Here is a 20,309-nt window from a genome sequence, read left to right as displayed (position 1 = left end):
ATTGGTTGATGCATAATATATACATATAGTATATATAACATATATGTATATAGTATATATTGGTTCATATATATGTATCTACTTGATGTCTAATAATACTATTATGAAAACCCTTGTAATTCAGTTTTCTGCACCTCTCAGATTATTTCCATAGTATTTCTAGAAGCGGAATTACTTGGTTGAGGAGTATAAACATTTTAAGTTTTTTTTTTCATTTTAAGATTTTAATGCATAACATCCATAAAACCCATCTCATAAGTGAAATGTCAGGCAGGATAAAGCCTACAAAAATAGCTTTTAGCTTAGGTTTATAAAAGAAATATATACCTTGACTAGAGACAAAGTCAGAAAGTGTTTTAAAAGGTCATGTGACATAGGACATAGTTCCTTTTCCCGTAGGTTAGGTAGTGGGTTCATGGGTGTTAGTATATTATTTTTCTTTTTAAAGTCACCTGGACTAAGTGATTTCTAGGTTCCTTTCTGGCTGCAAAGTTCTTTTATGTTTTGTTCCCTTATAATTCCTTAGGTCTCAAGGGTATGAGATGCTATAGAGGGTATGAGGTCTCAAGGGTATGAGAGTCTATAGAGCTATAGACTCCTTGAGATGCAGAGTCTGAATATTTCAAACCTGGGCTGTAATAATGTTGAGGGCAATGGGAAAGAAAGAGTGGTATCTAAGCAGGCTGACTGGCTTCCCTGGTGGCTTAGTCTGTAAAGAATTAGCCTGCAGGGCAAGAGATCTAGGAGATGCGGGTTTGATCCTTGGGTTGGGAAGATCCCCTGGAGAAGGAAATGGCAACCCATCCCAGTATTCTTGCCTGGGAAATCCCATGGACAGAGGAGCCTGGAGGGCTATGGGTGTCCGACATTTTGTGACTAAACCACCACCACTAACACCAAGCAGGCTGATAAAGGAAATGTGTCTTTGTGAAATACACAAAGTTCCTAATTTTGCAAACTAGTAGAAAAAATGATAGGGGTTGCTCACTCCTTTAGGAGTAAAAGTCTCCTAAATAGAAAATTGCTTTGTTGAGCAACTTTCTAACTGCAAGTTCTTGGCTTCTTTTTGTGCTCAGCCTAAGTATTGAATTGGAATGGTTATTCACTTTAAAAAAAGTCTTTTAACTTTTCCCAATGTGAGATACTTGGCAGATATCTTTTGTAATGTTGCTACTAACAAATGTTTCATTAAATAAAAAATGATTATGGATTTTTTTCTCTGTGATGATAATGCAGGGTCTTGGTAAGACTTTACAGACGATTGCTTTGCTTGGTTATCTGAAACATTACCGAAACATTCCTGGACCTCACATGGTTTTAGTTCCAAAATCGACTTTACACAACTGGATGAACGAGTTTAAGCGATGGGTCCCATCTCTTCGTGTTATTTGTTTCGTTGGAGACAAGGATGCGAGAGTAAGTGAGAAACAGGTTTTAAAAGGCAATCAAGAATAACAACATTTCTGGGGTTAAATTTTGTTGCTATAAAAGACATTTGAATTGACTACTACTACTAAATAACACTTAAGTTGTGCTTAGTCTGTGTTAGATTCTTTTGTAAGTGCTTTTTTTAAATACCACATTTATTCCTTATTATTGACTTTTGTGTGTATCTCTGTCAATGTACTTATACATTTAAAAAAAATTGGAATATAGTTGCTTTACAGTGTTGTGTTTCTGCTGTACAGCAGAGTGAATCGGTTATATGTATACATATATCCCCTCTCTTTGTTTAAAATTTCCTTCCCATTTAGGTCACCACACAGCACTGAGTAGAGTTCCCTGTGCTATATAGTAGGTTCTCATTAGTTATCTATTTTGTACATAGGGGTGTATATATGTCAATCCCAATATCCCAACTCATCCCACCCCCGCTTCCCTCCTTGGTATCCATATGTTTGTTCTCTACATTTGTGTCTCAATTTCTGCTTTCAGATAAGTTCATCTGTACCAGGTAAGTACTTTTAATATATTAATTGAGCTAATTCTCACAACACTCTTCTGAGGTAGATGTATTACCTATTCATAACAGAAAATCCGTTATTATGCTTATTTGCATTTACTTTTAACCAGCTCATTAATCTAAGCACTTTTGAGTTGCACTGAGTAACTTTCTGTTTTTAAAAAAATCTTATTTTATTGACCATCTATCTTTTTTTTTACTTTTTTAAAATTTTATTATTTAACTTTACAATATTGTATTGGTTTTGCCATATATCAACATGAATCTGCCACAGGTATATACGTGTTCCCCATCCTGACCCCTCCTCCCTCCTCCCTCCCCATACCATCCCTCTGGGTCGTCCCAGTGCACCAGCCCCAAGCATCCAGTATCGTGCATCGAACCTGGACTGGCGACTTGTTTCATATATGATATTATACATGTTTCAATGCCATTCTCCCAAATCATCCCACCCTCTCCCTCTCCCACAGAGTCCAAAAGACTGTTCTGTACATCAGTGTCTCTTTTGCTGTCTCGTATACAGGGTTATTGTTACCATCTTTCTAAATTCCGTATATGTGCGTTAGTATACTGTATTGGTGTTTTTCTTTCTGGCTTACTTCACTCTGTATAATAGGCTCCAGTTTCATCCACTTCATTAGAACTGATTCAAATGTATTCTTTTTAATGGCTGAGTAATACTCCATTGTGTATATGTACCACAGCTTTCTTATCCATTCATCTGCTGATGGACATGTAGGTTGCTTCCATGTCCTGGCTATTATAAGCAGTACTGCGATGAACATTGGGGTACACGTGTCTTTTTCAATTCTGGTTTCCTCAGTGTGTATGCCCAGCAGTGGGATTGCTGGGTCATAAGGCAGTTCTATTTCCAGTTTTTTAAGGAATCTCCACACCGTTCTCCATAATGGTTGTACTAGTTTGCATTCCCATCAACAGTGTTAGAGGGTTCCCTTTTCTCCACACCCTCTCCAGCATTTATTGCTTGTAGACTTTTGGATTGCAGCCATTCTGACTGGTGTGATATGGTACCTCATTGTGGTTTTGATTTGCATTTCTCTGATAATGAGTGATGTTGAGCATCTTTTCATGTTTTTGTTAACCATCTGTATGTCTTCTTTGGAGAAATGTCTATTTAGTTCTTTGGCCCATTTTTTGATTGGGTCATTTATTTATCTGGAATTGAGCTGTAGGAGTTGCTTGTATATTTTTAAGATCAGTTATTTGTCAGTTGCTTCATTTCCTATTATTTTCTCCCATTCTGAAGGCTGTCTTTTCACCTTGCTTATAGTTTCCTTTGTTGTGCAGAAGCTTTTAAGTTTAATTAGGTCCCATTTGTTTATTTTTGCTTTTATTTCCAATATTCTGGGAGGTGGGTCATAGAGGATCCTGCTGTGATGTATGTCGGAGAGTGTTTTGCCTATGTTCTCCTCTAGGAGTTTTATAGTTTCTGGTCTTACGTTGAGATCTTTAATGCATTTTGAGTTTATTTTTGTGTATGGTGTTAGAAAGTGTTCTAGTTTCATTCTTTTACCAGTGGTTGACCAGTTTTCCCAGTACCACTTGTTAAAGAGATTGTCTTTAATCCTTTGTATATTCTTGCCTCCTTTGTCAAAGATAAGGTGTCCATAGGTGCGTGGATTTATCTCTGGGCTTTCTATTTTGTTCCATTGATCTATATTTCTGTCTTTGTGCCAGTACCATACTGTCTTGATGACTGTGGCTTTGTAGTAGAGCCTGAAGTCAGGCAGGTTGATTCCTCCAGTTCCATTCTTCTTTCTCAAGATTGCTTTGGCTATTTGAGGTTTTTTGTATTTCCATACAAATTGTGAAATTATTTGTTCTAGCTCTGTGAAAAATACCTTTGGTAGCTTGATAGGGATTGCATTGAATCTATAAATTGCTTTGGGTAGTATACTCATTTTCACTATATTGATTCTTCCGATCCATGAACATGGTATATTTCTCCATCTATTAGTGTCCTCTTTGATTTCTTTCACCAGTGTTTTATAGTTTTCTATATATAGGTCTTTAGTTTCTTTAGGTAGATATATTCCTAAGTATTTTATTCTTTTCGTTGCAATGGTGAATGGAATTGTTTCCTTAATTTCTTTTTCTGTTTTCTCATTATTAGTGTATAGGAATGCAAGGGATTTCTGTGTGTTGATTTTATATCCTGCAACTTTACTATAGTCATTGATTAGCTCTAGTAATTTTCTGGTGGAGTCTTTAGGGTTTTCTATGTAGAGGATCATGTCATCTGCAAACAGTGAGAGTTTTACTTCTTTTCCAATTTGGATTCCTTTTATTTCTTTTTCTGCTCTGATTGCTGTGGCCAAAACTTCCAAAACTATGTTGAATAGTAGTGGTGAAAGTGGGCACCCTTGTCTTGTTCCTGACTTCAGGGGAAATGCTTTCAGTTTTTCACCATTGAGGATAATGTTTGCTGTGGGTTTGTCATATATAGCTTTTATTATGTTGAGGTATGTTCCTTCTATTCCTGCTTTCTGGAGAGTTTTTATCATAAATGGGTGTTGAATTTTGTCAAAGGCTTTCTCTGCATCTATTGAGATAATCATATGGTTTTTATTTTTCAATTTGTTAACGTGGTGTATTACATTGATTGATTTGCGGATATTGAAGAATCCTTGCATCCCTGGGATAAAGCCCACTTGGTCAAGGTGTATGATCTTTTTAATGTGTTGTTGGATTCTGATTGCTAGAATTTTGTTGAGGATTTTTGCATCTATGTTCATCAGTGATATTGGCCTGTAGTTTTCTTTTTTTGTGGGATCTTTGTCAGGTTTTGGTATTAGGGTGATGGTGGCCTCATAGAATGAGTTTGGAAGTTTACCTTCCTCTGCAATTTTCTGGAAGAGTTTGAGTAGGATAGGTGTTAGCTCTTCTCTAAATTTTTGGTAGAATTCAGCTGTGAAGCTGTCTGGACCTGGGCTTTTGTTTGCTGGAAGATTTCTCATTACAGTTTCAATTTCCGTGCTTGTGATGGGTCTGTTAAGATTCTCTCTTTCTGGTCCAGTTTTGGAAAGTTGTATTTTTCTAAGAATTTGTCCATTTCTTCCACGTTGTCCATTTTATTGGCATAAAATTGCTGATAGTAATCTCTTATGATCCTTTGTATTTCTGTGTTGTCTGTTGTGATCTCTCCATTTTCATTTCTAATTTTATTGATTTGATTTTTCTCCCTTTGTTTCTTGATGAGTCTGGCTAATGGTTTGTCAATTTTATTTATCCTTTCAAAGAACCAGCTTTTGGCTTTGTTGATTTTTGCTATGGTCTCTTTTGTTTCTTTTGCATTTATTTCTGCCCTAATTTTTAAGATTTCTTTCCTTCTACTAACCCTGGGGTTCTTCATTTCTTACTTTTCTAGTTGTTGACCATCTATCTTATCAGTGATTCTATCATTTGTGCTATTTTGATGCCAAAAGTGTATAAATTTGCATTTCAGTTTGTTTAATTTTTTTACTTTTGACTTTGACTTGTTTACATGCACACATGCACATGCAGACTCACATGAATGGAACCTTTTATCCTTGTACAGAGAACCTTGTGTTTTGTGTTTATGCACAGACAGCTTTCAATTTTGATCTTTGAATAGAAAAATAAGTGTCTGCATACATTCTTAGATAATATTCGAAATTAAGGGTTCTTGTTTAAATTAACTATTTGTCAATCTAGAAGGCTACAATTATTTTAGGACTGTTGAATTAATCTAAAAATAATGAATTATGCAAAAATACCAAAATGAATAATCAGCTTAGAAAGCATATTATTAAACTTGGTCTTTATTTGCCTCCAGAGAACATAGTTTGGAGTAAAGATTTATTCTATTTTACATATTTAGATAGGTTATCAAAAGATATTCTCAAAAGAGTGGTAACATAATGAATTATGTAATTTTATTCTTATCATTTTGCTTGAAGAAAAATTACTTAAATTTATTTAAATTTAACTTATAAATAATTTAAATATTGAAATACTGAGCTCATAAATTTAGAATTACAGGCTTGATTCTTCCCTATGCCTCATATTTCCCAGTAGCAAATTAGTCACTTAGAATTCTTTCTGATCACTGCCATTATTTAAATGTAATACCATTCCTTATAAAAATTTTGTATTTCCAAATTACTGATTTGTTTTGCTGTAATTTTCTTGACGATCATAGATATTGAGAAATATCTGGGCTGTGTTTTCATTATGTCTTCAGTCAGTTCAGTCACTCAGTTGTATCTGACTCTTTGTGACCCCATGGACTGTAGCACACCAGGCTTTCCTGTCCATCACCGACATGTATGCCAGTGGTTTTCGATTTTACTATATGGAATCCATGGGCTCCATGAAGTGTCTCTGGGAGTTTTCAAGAAAGAGTGGATTTAATTGGTTACTTCCCTATCTCTTTTTTTAAAAAATATAAATTTATTTATTTTAATTGGAGGCTAATTACTTTACAGTATTGTAGTGGTTTTGTCATACATTGACATGAATCCACCACGGGAGTACATGTGTTGTTCCCCATCCTGAACCCCCCTTCCCCCTCCCTCCCCATCTCATCCCTCTGGATGCACCAGCCCCAAGCACCCTCTCTCATGCATCGAACCTGGACTGGTGATTTGTCTTATATATGATAATATACATGTTTCAATACCATTCTCCCAAATCATCCCATCTTCGCCCTCTCCCACAGAGTCCAAAAAACTGTTCTATACATCTGTGTCTCTTTTGCTGTCTCGCATATAGGGTTATCGTTACCATCTTTCTAAATTCCATATATATGTGTTAGTATACTGTATTGATGTTTTTCTTTCTGGCTAACTTCACTCTGTATAATAGGCTCCAGTTTCATCCACCTCATTAGAACTGATTCAAATGTATTCTTTTTAATGGCTGAGTAATATTCCATTGTGTATATGTACCACAGCTTTCTTATCCATTCATCTGCTGATGGACATGTAGGTTGCTTCCATGTCCTGGCTATTATAAGCAGTGCTACGATGAACATTGGGGCACATGTGTCTCTTTCAATTCTGATTTCCTCGGTGTGTATGCCCAGCAGTGGGATTGCTGGGTTGTATGGCAGTTCTATTTCCAGTTTTTTTGAGGAATCTCCACACTGTTCTCCATAGTGGCTGTACTAGTTTGCATTCCCACCAACAGTGTAAGAGGGTTCCCTTCTCTCCACACCCTCTCCAGCATTTATTGCTTGTAGACTTTTGGATCACAACCATTCTGACTGGCGTGAAATGGTACCTCATAGTGGTTTTGATTTGCATTTCTCTGATAATGAGTGATGTTGAGCATCTTTTCATGTGTTTGTTAGCCATCTGTATGTCTTCTTTGGAGAAATGTCTGTTTAGTTCTTTGGCCCATTTTTTGATTGGGTCATTTATTTTTCTGGAATTGAGCTGCAGGAGTTGCTGGTATATTTTTGAGATTAATTCTTTGTCAGTTGCCTCTTTTGCTATTATTTTCTCCCGTTCTGAAGGCTGTCTTTTCACCTTGCTTACAGTTTCCTTTGTTGTGCAAAAGCTTTTAAATTTAATTAGGTCCCATTTGTTTATTTTTGCTTTTATTTCCCATACTCTGGGAGCTGGGTCATAGAGGAGCCTGCTGTGATTTATGTCGGAGAGTGTGCCCTATATCTTTACCGCTCCTGGACTTCCCAGGTGGCGCTAGTGGTAAAGAATGCAGGATGGTGCAAGAGATTAAGAGACACGAGTTTGATCCCTGGGTTGGGAAGACCCCCTGGAGTAGGGCATGGGAATCTACTCCAGTATTCTTGCCTGGAGAATCCCACAGACAGAGGAGCCTAGCAGGCTACAGCCCATAGAGTTGCATAGAGTCGGACATGACTGAAGAGACTTAGCACGCCCTACCTCTACCCCATGGGAGGTTGAAATTCTTCTAGAGACTTCAAAAACTTCTTAATCATGAAAACTAACCTTCGAAGTTGGTGTTTTGCAAATTACCACTCATTAATGTGTTGGGATTCAGCTTTGTGGGTGGTGACAACAATTTTTTGAAACACTGAGATAGGATAGAATAGAAAACAGGAGTGAGAATATGTAATATGTATTGTTTCTTTCTAAAAACATGTCCTCAAACACATATGTATACTGAATTGCAACCTAAAACACAATTTTACTCGGCCATGGTCAAAGAGTTTGAGAACCAGTAATTGTTAATTACATAAATAATTAATGTGCCATATGCAACACTTAAAGATTGATGTCGTTATGTATAGAGAACATCTGGAACATTACTTATAGACAGATTTGAACGTTTGTACTGCACAGGATAGATATATTGGGTCTTTTTACTTTCCTGGCCTCCTGTAAACATTTTATGAGGTCAGTTTGGTAACAAAGTATTTGATGTAGGCTACAGTAAGTATTTAATTGAGGTAGGAAATTATTTGAGAAAATTATGATCCTATTTGAAGCTAATGTAGTTCTGAAGTATTTAGAGGTATGATTCCTAAATGTAATTCTTTTCTTTAAAAATGTTTTATTTATTTGGTTGCACTGGGTCTTAGCTGTGGCAAGCAGGATCTTAGTCGCAGGCATGTGGGATCTTTAGTTGCAGGCATGTGGAATCTAGCTCCTTGACCAGGGATTGAACCTGGGTCCTCTGCAGTGGGAGCTTAGAGTCTTAGCCACTGGACCACCAGGGGAGTCCTCCAAACATAGTTTTTGACACCTTCCTGTCCTACTCTAGAGGCATCAAAGGTCATGGACACGGAAACAGATCTGGTTTTAGTTCTAGGTTTGCTACTGACTGTGATGTTGAATGAATCTCAAAGGGCCTTAATTTTTGTCACCTATGAGAACTTTTGAATTATGTGATATTGAATGTTCTGTCGACATTTAACTCTGAAACTATCAAATAGTTACACAAGTTTCAAAGCAGAGGTAATTTAAATTAAAATGTGTATGTTCTGTGAAACTGTAGGAGGAACCATTAAACTGAGTATTTCACAAACTCTAATAAGGATAAAGTATTTGCAGGACCAGATGGGGTCTGGCGCCCTGGTTCTTTTTATTTTGCCTCTAACTCCCTAATGTCTTAACTTTTTGACTACGACCACTTCCCAGGGTGAGGCTGAGATCTACAGAGGACTTTTTTCCTGTCCTCTCCTTCAGTCCAGGCAGTCCTTTTATACATAGTGGGCACTCATTGAATATTTGTTAAGAGTGTCCCTGGTGTGTTTGGTGCACGACTGAATTTATGAAATAACGACTTTGAGATGAACAGTCGGTTATGTTTGAGCACTGTCATTTCAGATTTACAGTACTAATCAGCCCCTTCTCAGTGTAGATTTTGCTGCTCCTTGTTAACCTTTTTGGTTTTATTTTAACCCATAATAGAGGTGATCTGGAATTCAGTTAATACACATTAGAAGTGCTTTCAGTCACATTGCACATTGGCCACATGAAGATTTAAAAATAGTTTTAAGCAGTCTCACTTTTTTAAAAAATAGATTCCTGTAGTATATAGAGCAAGCCTCCTTTATAAAATTGCATTTGTAGCCTTATAACATCAGGACTTTCACAAAAACACTAATGGGCTTTCATGACCCTTTAACAGAGTTTATGACTCATCCCTGCTAGAAAGTGAAGGAAACATAGGAGAGATCTCAAAAGGTTGGAATCACTCATGAATATTGAGCTTTTTTCGTTTATCAAACAGAGAAGGAGATGGCACCCCACTCCAGTACTCTTGCCTGGAAAATCCCATGGATGGAGGAGCCTGGTGGGCTGCAGTCCATGGGGTCGCGAAGAGTCGGACACAACTGAGCGATTTCACTTTCACTTTTCACTTTCGTGCATTGGAGAAGGACATGGCAACCCACTCCAGTGTTCTTGCCTAGAGAATCCCAGGGACGGGGGAGCCTGATGGGCTGCCATCTATGGGGTCGCACAGAGTCAGACACGACTGAAGCGACTTAGCAGCAGCAGCATTTATCAAAATGATATCATGTTGGTTAGTGCTTGGATCTTGGTAAGAGTATGGTATTCAGAAACTAGTTCCTTTTGCCCATGTCCTTTTGATCCCTTGTGGTATGAAGAATAATTGTCATCTTTTGGTGATACGAACTTCTCCAGTTCATTGAATATACTGTACTTGTTTAATGGAAACCTCTGCTTCTCTTTCGTTAATGGAAGTATTAGCATGTCATCCAGATAATTGACCATAAAAGTACCTTTGGGCTTTAGCATTCCTATCTCTAAAATGAATGAGACCAAATGATTCTAGAATAGTCTCTTGATGCTTTAATTCTGTGACATCTTGTCAGCATATTCTAATATAAGGAACTTTGTTTTGCATCAGGCTGCTTTTATTCGTGATGAAATGATGCCAGGAGAGTGGGATGTTTGTGTTACTTCTTATGAGATGGTAATTAAAGAAAAATCTGTATTCAAAAAGTTTCACTGGCGATACCTTGTCATTGATGAGGCTCACAGAATAAAGAATGAAAAATCTAAGGTAAGCTAGTTCTGAATATCTGTATTAAAGTTTCTGTTAACTACCACATCTATTGGTTTACTCCTCTGTATTCAGAATTTGAAAAGTGATAGATTGTGATTTTATTCACAGAATGTGAATGAAAATCAGTTTTTAAAAATGATTTTGGAGTTTAAATAATTGAATATAAGATAAATGAAAATTGAACTCAGTTTTTAATGTAAAGAAAATTCATTTACTATACCTGTTGCAGTCTAAATAACTCTGTTATGCTACAGTGGTTTAATATTTTTGCAATATTTGGTGTACAAATGTCATTTGCTTTGGTTTATTTTTTATTGAGGAGCTAACTTATGTGTATTCATATGGATTAGAAAAAAAACTCGTTTTCTAGAATTACCTGACTTGTGTGTATTAGAGTGTGGTGTTAACATTGAAAAATACCAATATTTCTTGCCATTACACTCCATCAATAGTAGAAAAAGCCTCAGTTAGGATGATGAACCTCTCTTTGGGTCATTGGTCTGCTTTGGGAGAACCAGAGACAGAACTGAAGCAAAATCACCAGGTGGTGCTTTTTGTAGTTAATACTCAGTAAGAGGATACATGTTAGAGAATAATTGTTAATTTAAGAGCAATATAAAACGAGCCTTTTTATTGATAAGATTACTGTTATTTCTACTTTTTGTGCTTTAATTTTTGTGGTTTTATATTTAGAAAGTTAACATAAGATATTCGGGGAAGACGGGCTCAGGTGTGGTGCTTAAAAATTGTGACCAGGCCAAGTTAGAAGTTGGTGAGGTGTGGTGGATGAACATGATTGGCATGGAGAAGGTGATTCTATGCTGTAAAGTGACCAGCCTGGATTCCATAGAGTTCTGACTGTTTCTGTGGACCGAAAATAGAAGAAAATAAATTTTTTACAGTGGGGGAAGGGTCTCAGATGTGACTGTGATCTACATTCTTGTAAGTGTAGAAATGCCTATAATATTTTGTTTAGCTGTGCTTCACTGTGGCAATGTCACGTGAACTAGGATTAATAGTTATTTCAACTTTCATTCAAAAAATGTTTTGGGTTGGATGAAGATCTGAATGTTCAACATTCTAATAAATAAAACAATGTTAACATAACTTATTTTTCTAGCTCTCAGAGATTGTTCGTGACTTCAAGTCAACTAACCGCTTGCTCCTGACTGGAACACCTTTGCAGAATAACCTGCATGAACTCTGGGCACTACTCAACTTTTTATTGCCTGATGTCTTTAATTCTGCAGAAGTAAGTTTAAGTAGTGCATTTGAAGTATACTTTTCTTATGTTCACGACATCTGTTTTCAAAACACAAAATGTATGCCTGCGTGCTAAGTTGCTTCAGTTGTGTCCGACTCTTTGCGACCTTGTGGACTGTAGCCCACCAGGCTCCTTGGTCCATGGGATTCTCTAGGCAAGAATACTGGAGTGGGTTTCCATGGATGGAAATTGATAGTTCTTTTTTATTTGTGATTCTTTGTGGTTTAGCTCTTGAATAGAAATTTTTTCAAATGGGGGTATTTAGAGAAATAAGTTTCTTTGCTTTGAGATTATCCTATTAAGGTTTGCCTGTATCACATTGCTACCACAACTTATGACATGAGGTAGGCTGAGTTCAGAATAGTGCTTTCTACATTTTCTTTTAATTAAATTGGAAGGGCTTTCTGCATACTAGTTTAGCAAGTAGAGTCATTGAAATAATCTTGAGTTATTGCAGGTATTAACATTTGGTGAGTACTAAAGAGCTTATAATATGTGATTTGAAAAGCAACATATTTTATAAATATGATTTATACTGTTTTTATCATTGACACAAGGTTATGCTAGTGCAGCAAACAGAATTGAATGATTTAAGGACTTTGGAGCTTGATTTTCCTTATTGATATTAATTGATAATAAAAAAGTATCAAGTTCATCTACCTATTTGTATACCTTACTTTGCTTTTGTTAATTTTTACTGTTTGATTAACATTTTCATTAGCATGTCTTCCATTTTATATTCTTATTCCTACTCCTCTTAACTGGTTATAATTCTGCTGTGGTATGCTGCTGCTGCTACTGCTAAGTCGCTTCAGTCGTGTCAGACTCTGTGCGACCCCATAGAGGGCAGCCCACCAGGCTCCCCTGTCCCTGGGATTCTCCAGGCAAGAACACTGGAGTGGGTTGCCATGTCCTTCTCCAATGCACGAAAGTGAAAAGTGAAAGTGAAGTCGCTCAGTTGTGTCCGACTCCTAGTGACCCCATGGACTGCAGCCCACCAGGCTCCTCCGTCCATGGGATTTTCCAGGCAAGAGTACTGGAGTGGGGTGCCATTACCTTCTCCGCTATGGTATGGGGAAGCCTAATAAAAGCCTTTTAAAGAAAAACTGCTGATGGAGTACTTGTATAATGGTGTTCAAATTTTGTTAACTGCTCCAGTATTTATTTTCAGAAGTAAATAATATTGGCCATAACAGTTAACATAATTTTGACAGTGCTTTTAAAATGGATTATTGCTATATGAGTTGTGTAAGAATTTATAGAATGTTACATTTATTTAAAAAAACTACGCACTTACTGCAGAATTTTCGCCCTCCACAGGACTTTGATTCTTGGTTTGATACTAAAAATTGTCTTGGTGATCAAAAACTTGTGGAAAGACTTCACACAGTAAGTAATAGAAGACAGGAAAACTTAGTAATTACATGTGTAACTGAGCTGGAAAACATACTGAATCTGTTGGAACCTGTGGATGGGCCTCTGAGCTCAGTCTCAGTGTTTTTCTCTCTCAACCTTTCTGACAGCCTCTTTGGGAGGTGCGCTCCCACTGTATCCTCAGCCTCTCTGTGGAACAGCTCTTTTGCTTTGGCGCTGTCCCATGGACAATGTCGTGCTCTCCCGTAGAGGCTGTTCACTCTCCCCTATTCCATGGATCCTTGAGATCGCATTCATTGAACATCAGTTTTCCCTTCTTGTATCCTTCTTTCACTCATGTTACTCCTTTTGTACTTGTCCTGTTATCTCACAAGGACATCCAGTGCCTGGACCCCTGCTTTACCCCCATCTGTCAGCCCATTTCTGTTGTTACATTTTCTGTATCCAGCAAGGAGGAAGTTCTCTATCACTTGAACCACTTTTTTGGGGGCCAATATCTCAAACTCTCTTGCTCTCTTGATCTGCCATTTCTGCCCTAAAAGCCCTAAACCAATTATGTAACTGTGTCTGCTATCCTCTGGGTTTGAATTCAGCTTCTACCACTTACTAGCAGAGTGACCTGCTCTGTACTCAGGCTGCTCAATACTGACTGATAAAGAAGATGACACCCACTGTACAGGTTGGAACCACTACATTTTCATGTTTGCTGACATGATTTGATTTCCTTTAATACCTTTCCCTTAATACCTTCCCCTTCTGGGATTTGACGATGTTGGTGATCCTTCTTCGTAGCCTTCTTTAGCATTCTCTCTCACTTCCTGTAAGAGCTATTTCAGACTTTCCACAGTCTCCCCGAGACCTCTAACGCATGTGTTCCCTGTCCTCCTTTCTCAGCAAGTAACGTCATTCCTTTCTCAAAGAGGAAATAAAAGTCATTAGGCAGGAACTCTTGAAGGATATCCATCTTCTAAGAATATCTGCATCTGTATTACCTTCTGTTTGAGTGGAAGAGGTTTTTTTTCTCTTTTTGATAGTTGTTCAGTCACTAAGTCGTGTCTAACTCTTTACAACCCCATGGACTGCTGCACGCCAGACTCCTCTATCCTCCACCATCTCCCAGAATTTGCTCAAATTCATGAGCAGTGGCTAATTCTTCCAACATGAACCCTGGATCTCATCTTTTCCTGTTTCCTTAGGGACTTTTCTCTTTGATTTTTCCTTTTTATTGGCTGAATTTTCTACCTCTCTCTCCATGTTGGCTCTTCTCCCTCAACATGTAAACATGCTCAAGTATCTCCCTCATTAAATCCTAACCCACACTTAGACTCTCCTCCCTACATCCACAGAACAGTACTCCTTCAACACTCTGTCCCTCTCGAGCTGTGATTCTGGTTTATTCCCTTGATGGCTAAGCTATTTGAAAGTTTAGTTTCTCCCCTCTTCATCCACCACCAAATCGTCTATTCACGCTTCTTTTTTATTGGCCGTGACGCCTGTGGCATGTGGGAATCTTAGTTCCCCGACTGACCGGGCATTGAAACTGCGCCCCCTGAATTGGAAGTGTCGAGTCTTAACCACTGGACTATCAGGGAAGTCAGTATTCACTTTTTTAAAAAATGTACAACTAAATTTTAATTGACTCAGTGGAGTTTTGTAAGATGGTATAGATGTGTTTTTTTTTTTGTCTGCTGTTTTTAATGAGAATCTCAGTCTTTGTTTATAAATTAAAAAAAAACAAACATGTATTGCTCATCTCTCCTTCTCTCCCCCTCCCCCAGAAAAATGTAAACTTAATGTGGCAGGGATCCTGTCTGTTTTCCACCACATTGTGCCCCGTGTGCCTGGTCCAGAGTAACTGCTCATTAAATTTATTTATTGACTCGAAGCCCCACCAGTCATCATGTGTTATGCAAATATTTATTTAGAGTTAAACAGAACAAGTCAGAAACCAGTGACCTTATGTAATAGGGAACTTATTGTAAGAATGCAGAGGCGTAGAAGACAAATCTTCGAAGAATCCTGTCATACAAGTTGCAGTACAGCTGGGCCTCTCATAGCAGGAACTCGGTCAGCTCTGAGGAATGGCTACTCTGTTTCTGATGGGTCCTATTCATTTCTGAATCCACTGACCATTAAATACAACTGAAACTTAACCTCACAAGTATTTGTGATTTTTCATTGTACCTTTTGGTCAGTGCCCTCAGTTCTCTGTAATACTTAGTACCTCTAACCATGCGTGCTTGAAGTGCTTTCCTGCTTAGTGTCTGGGGATGGGATACATTTTGTCTTATCTCTTTGGCGGTTCTTTTCTGTTTCCATCATGGGCTTTTCTTTCTTTGTCCCTGAAAGTTCAGTGTTGCAGGGCTTTGTCTTTGATTTCCTTTTTCATATGTGCTCTCCTGGAGGATCACTCCCATAGTTTCAGCTATACCTCTATACTTATAACTCCCAAATTTCTCTCTCCTTATCGCTCTCCTAAGCTCAAGACTTACATATCCCACTGCCATCTGCGTGTTCTGCTGAATGTCTCACAGACAGTTTAAACTCTTAAAAATGCAACTTAGGCAAATTTAAGAGGCCCAAACAGGAAACCAGAAGTCTTCTTTTGCACTTCCCTTTTCCTTACCTCCCATGGATCTCTAGTAATAATAGCTACAGTTTACTGATGTCTGTTGTGGTTAAACTCTACTTATGTACTGCCACAGATTGTCACAGCAGCCTTGAAAATAGCTATCTTTTCCCCCATTTAAAATGCTTAGCATAGATATATACCATAAATCTATATGTTTTGGATGAATGAATGAGGAAACAGGCTTGGAAAAGTTAAAGAACTTGCCCAGTTTACAACCGCTAATCAGGGACTGAGCTAAATGTAAATCAGCCTGATGTGGGTTTGATTACTGTTTCTACCATTTACTAGCAGAGTGACTTTGGTGATGTTACTAAAATTGAAATAAATGTCTTTCCCTCAAAGACTTATTATAAGGATTTAATACTCTATCTAAAGTTCATGGTACATTGTCTGGCACATTCAGGTGCCCCACAGATGTTCTTTTCTTGTAATAGAATCTGCCTTGCAGGTATACATGGATAATTTCATGTTTTTTTCTTTTTGTTCTGATCTTCTTTTTCATTGAACCATTTTCTTCTCATTCATATATTTAAAGCCATTTTTAAATGGCTTGAATTTTTATTTCATTTTTAGAGACACTCTGATTCATACTCTGATTTCAGATTTCCTCTCAGGTTTACAAATCTTATATGACAGCAGATAATTTTAAAAAGGTTTTTTTTTTTGTACTTTTTCAATATTCAGTAATCTTGTTGTCTTAATTTTTATTGTCTTTTGTGCCATCAAATCATGGATGTCTAATTTAGGTCCCCTATTCTGGTTTGCTAATGGGCCATTACTTGGTTCTTTTTTACCAAGAAAATTAGCAACTGGTGTTGGTAGTGTTTTTCAGATTATACAGTGGGAAGTAAATTTCACCTCAGAGTGTTGTCAATGAAATAAATGGTTTATAATATTGAATGTTTTATAAACGTTTATAAAAACTCTCACTTTTTAGGTTTTAAAACCATTTTTGTTACGTCGAATAAAAACTGATGTGGAGAAGAGTCTGCCTCCTAAAAAGGAAATCAAGATTTACTTGGGACTGAGTAAAATGCAGCGGGAATGGTGAGTTATTTTATTTCTGCTAGAATTTATGTGTAAAGATTTATTAAAAATCAGCTTTGTAGTGTTTCAATTGTGACTTTAGTTCAGAAAGTACATTTTAGGTTCAAGTGCCAAGTTAAGTAGTTCAAATATTTTAATATAAAGTTGATAAGTATTTTATTTAACCTTTAGGAAAGAATATAGGGAGTCTGTAGACCTGTGTTTGAATCCATGCATTGCCTCTTAATGGCTGTTTAGCTTGGACAAGTTATGTAACCTCAATTTCCCTTCTGTAAAATGGCGATAATAATACTTATAAGAATGATGTCAGAGTTAAAGGGGATAATGTCACTGGCACATTTGTTATTCTTGCTTTTTCCATCAATGAAAATAGTAATAACCATAATAATGAGTGAAAATATCAGTGCTTGTAGATATTATAAAAATAGACGCTGGATTGGTTTGATAAATACAAGCAGAACAGGAAATTGACAAGAGTCACACAGAATCATAAATTTGATATAAATTGAACATGTTAGTAATGTAATAATGCTAGTAAGAGAAGCAAAGTGTTGCTTATATAAATAAAATTTAGGTAACATATACTATATAGACACTTCTCTATTACTGAAGCCAGTATAGGGTAGTGATAAAGAGGATATTTCTCTAGACTCAGAAGTAAGATCAAACCCTTGCTTTGTCCCTTTCTGTGGCTCTGAATAAATTGTTTCACTTCTTTTAGCTGCCTGAATTTCTATCAGTAAAGTGGTGGCGACCCTAGTACATACCTCAGAGTTGTGAAGATTTAACAAGATGATTCATATGCCTGGCACTTGCACTCAGTACAAGTTGGCTATTGTTAGAATTAAATACTACTACTCCCCAGGTGCATACATAGATCTGTTTTTTTCCTGGGTGAAAGTCTGGAAAAGTCAATAAAAATGTTTATAGGGTCAGAAAAAAATGACCTATGAAGACAGGTATAAGAAATTGCAACTGTTTTTAGCTCAAACAAGTAAAAGCTGGATGCCAACTTTGAAAAAATATTGTAGTTATTAAATAATTATTGTATGTAGTTGTCTGAATTGTTATCAACTGATGGCAATTTTTAGCAATGGATAGAGCAGAAGGAAATCGGTTTATAGGCAGCACACAAGTTAAAATACTCAAATCCTCGCTAGTTTTTTGGTTTTGCTCATCAGATTTAGTCTCCAATCAGATCTTTTTGTTCTTCTTTAAATAGGAATCTAAGCAGATTATCAAAAGGACATTTTTTTTCCCAAACAGACATTTCTTGATGGTGTTAAGCCTGTATAATAGTTGATGATTAATTATAGTTTAAATTTTTAGGTATACAAAAATCCTGATGAAAGATATTGACGTTTTAAACTCTGCTGGCAAAATGGACAAGATGCGACTCTTAAACATTCTGATGCAGCTTCGAAAGTGTTGTAATCACCCTTACCTGTTTGATGGTGCTGAGCCTGGTCCCCCCTACACCACTGATGAGCACATTGTTAGCAACAGTGGTAAAATGGTAGTCCTCGATAAACTATTGGCCAAACTCAAAGAACAGGGTAAGTTACAGATCTTCAAAGTAATGTGGAATAACGTAATATTGTGTATGAATAACATTTTGCTTAGTTGTTCATCATTCATCCGTTCACTTATTCAGCACACATTGTTGAGTACTTACTCTTTGGTTAGGGATTGTCCTGTGGGCTGTGTATGTTGTTGTTTAGTTGATAAGTTGTGACTGACTCTTTTGTGCTGCTGTGGACTGTAGCCCATCAGGCTTCTTTGTCCATGGGATTTCCCAGGCAGGAAGACTGGAATGGGTTGCCATTTCTTCCTTCAGGAGATCTTCCCAACCCAGGGATAGAACCCGCGTCTCCTGCGGCTCCTGCATTGGCAGGTGAATTCTTTACCACTGTGCCACCTGGGAAGCCCCTATGGGCTGGGTATACAAGAATGCGTAAGACAACAGTCCTTGCCTTGTAGATGCTCACAGTGCAGTCAGGAGACATAATTGCAAGTCATTGCGATAAGTGCTGTGATATGCTAAGATATTAGGGGTTGAGGGAGTCTTCACAAAGATAACATTTAGGGTGAGCACTGCAGGATGTGTAGGAGTAAACAGTGGAAAAAAAGGAGGGCAAGGGTTTTCCATCTCTGCAATGAAGCAGAGGTGTGAAAGAAGGGAATGTGGAGCTTATGGTATTTGGATAGAGTGGCAGTGGATGAGTCTGGGAAGATGAATTGGGGCTATTACAAAAGGCCATTTAAACCATGCTTTATGGGTTTTGGGCTATTTTGAAGGTGCTGTGGGTAATTGCAGAAGATTTGCCTGTGGAGAATGACACAATCAGACTTGTATGTTAGGAAGAGAATCTTGAAAGCAATGTGGGGGTGTACCTCCTGAGCCTGAGAGACTAGAAACATCCTCAGGACAAAGTAAAGGCAGACTTTAAATCATCTCAATATGTATGATTTTGAAGACCTTAAAAATGTATAACTCAGCAAATACATACTTCTGTATAGTATCCATTGAAGAGATGTGTGTAGGGGGCTTAGTATTCATTAGTGGTATGAGTGTTCACGTGTTAAATATTTATATTGCATATGATGTTTTAACTTTCAAGTTAGTTTTACACAAGTTGAATAACTTGCCTTTTGTTTGTGAAATGTTTTAGGTTCAAGGGTTCTCATTTTTAGCCAGATGACACGCTTGCTAGACATTTTGGAGGATTATTGTATGTGGCGTGGTTACGAGTATTGTCGACTGGATGGACAAACTCCACATGAAGAAAGAGAGGTGAGGAAGAGAAAATAAAACAAGACTTGAAAAATCAGAGTTCAGTTACGCCATGTTTTTCATCATTAGGTAGTTTTGAATTTTGGCCTTTTCTTTAGCTAGGTGCATTGAATTGCTCACTACCATCTTTCGCTCCTTGAGATCTTCAGCTGGACTTTCATTACACTGCCTCTTTACAAATCATTCTTTCCAAGGTTTTCAAAGACATTCTCGCTTATCAAAAGGACACTGCACCATCGCATCCTTACCTCTTCTAACCACTGCTATCCTTGGCCTTTTGACTTGCTGTTTCTCCGCTTCCTCTTTGACCCTTGATTCTATGTCATTTTCTTTTCCTGATTTGCCTCCTACATTAGACCCTCGCCATTCATGGAGTTGAACAGTTGAGACTTTTTCAGTTTATGAGCAAGTGTAAGGATTCATGAGACAATAATTTGTAAAGGAAATGATCTCAATAGACATTTTGTAAAACTGAAATTGGACGACATAGGTACAGGTGCTTATCATTCAGTTGGATCTTGGAAGACTAAAAGGTTGGTGTGCAGGAATGAGTCACTTAGCTAATGAGGAAGCCAGTCTAGCACCCAGTATATTTTAACTTGGAAATTCTTAAAGATTTTAAGATTATTTTTCATGAATATCAGGGGTCTAATGTATATAAAACCCTTTAAAGCACTTTTTCTGAGGGAGGGCTTTGCTAATTTATCTTCTCTTTTCTGTGATCCTTCAG

At 37.3% G+C, this 20,309-nt stretch overlaps 1 protein-coding gene across 6 annotated transcripts in view; it reads left to right on the top strand.

Annotated features, from left to right (window-relative positions):
- Window positions 1-20,309, top strand: part of SMARCA1 (SWI/SNF related, matrix associated, actin dependent regulator of chromatin, subfamily a, member 1) — a 72,995-nt gene that overhangs the window by 9,438 nt on the left and 43,248 nt on the right. For all 6 annotated transcript variants that reach the window (XM_005227494.5, XM_059883485.1, XM_005227493.5 and 3 more), the window contains exons 6-12: window positions 1,237-1,416; window positions 10,310-10,465; window positions 11,589-11,720; window positions 13,053-13,121; window positions 16,676-16,785; window positions 18,115-18,341; window positions 19,458-19,579. In XM_005227494.5, coding sequence (XP_005227551.1) covers window positions 1,237-1,416; window positions 10,310-10,465; window positions 11,589-11,720; window positions 13,053-13,121; window positions 16,676-16,785; window positions 18,115-18,341; window positions 19,458-19,579 — 996 coding nt within the window. The remainder of the gene's footprint in view (window positions 1-1,236; window positions 1,417-10,309; window positions 10,466-11,588; window positions 11,721-13,052; window positions 13,122-16,675; window positions 16,786-18,114; window positions 18,342-19,457; window positions 19,580-20,309) is intronic.

Source organism: Bos taurus, chromosome X (genome assembly GCF_002263795.3).
Source record: "Bos taurus isolate L1 Dominette 01449 registration number 42190680 breed Hereford chromosome X, ARS-UCD2.0, whole genome shotgun sequence".
Classification (NCBI taxonomy): Eukaryota; Metazoa; Chordata; class Mammalia; order Artiodactyla; family Bovidae; genus Bos; species Bos taurus.
The sequence above is the reverse complement of the archived record's forward strand: the minus strand, read 5'-3'. Positions and strand labels throughout refer to the sequence as shown.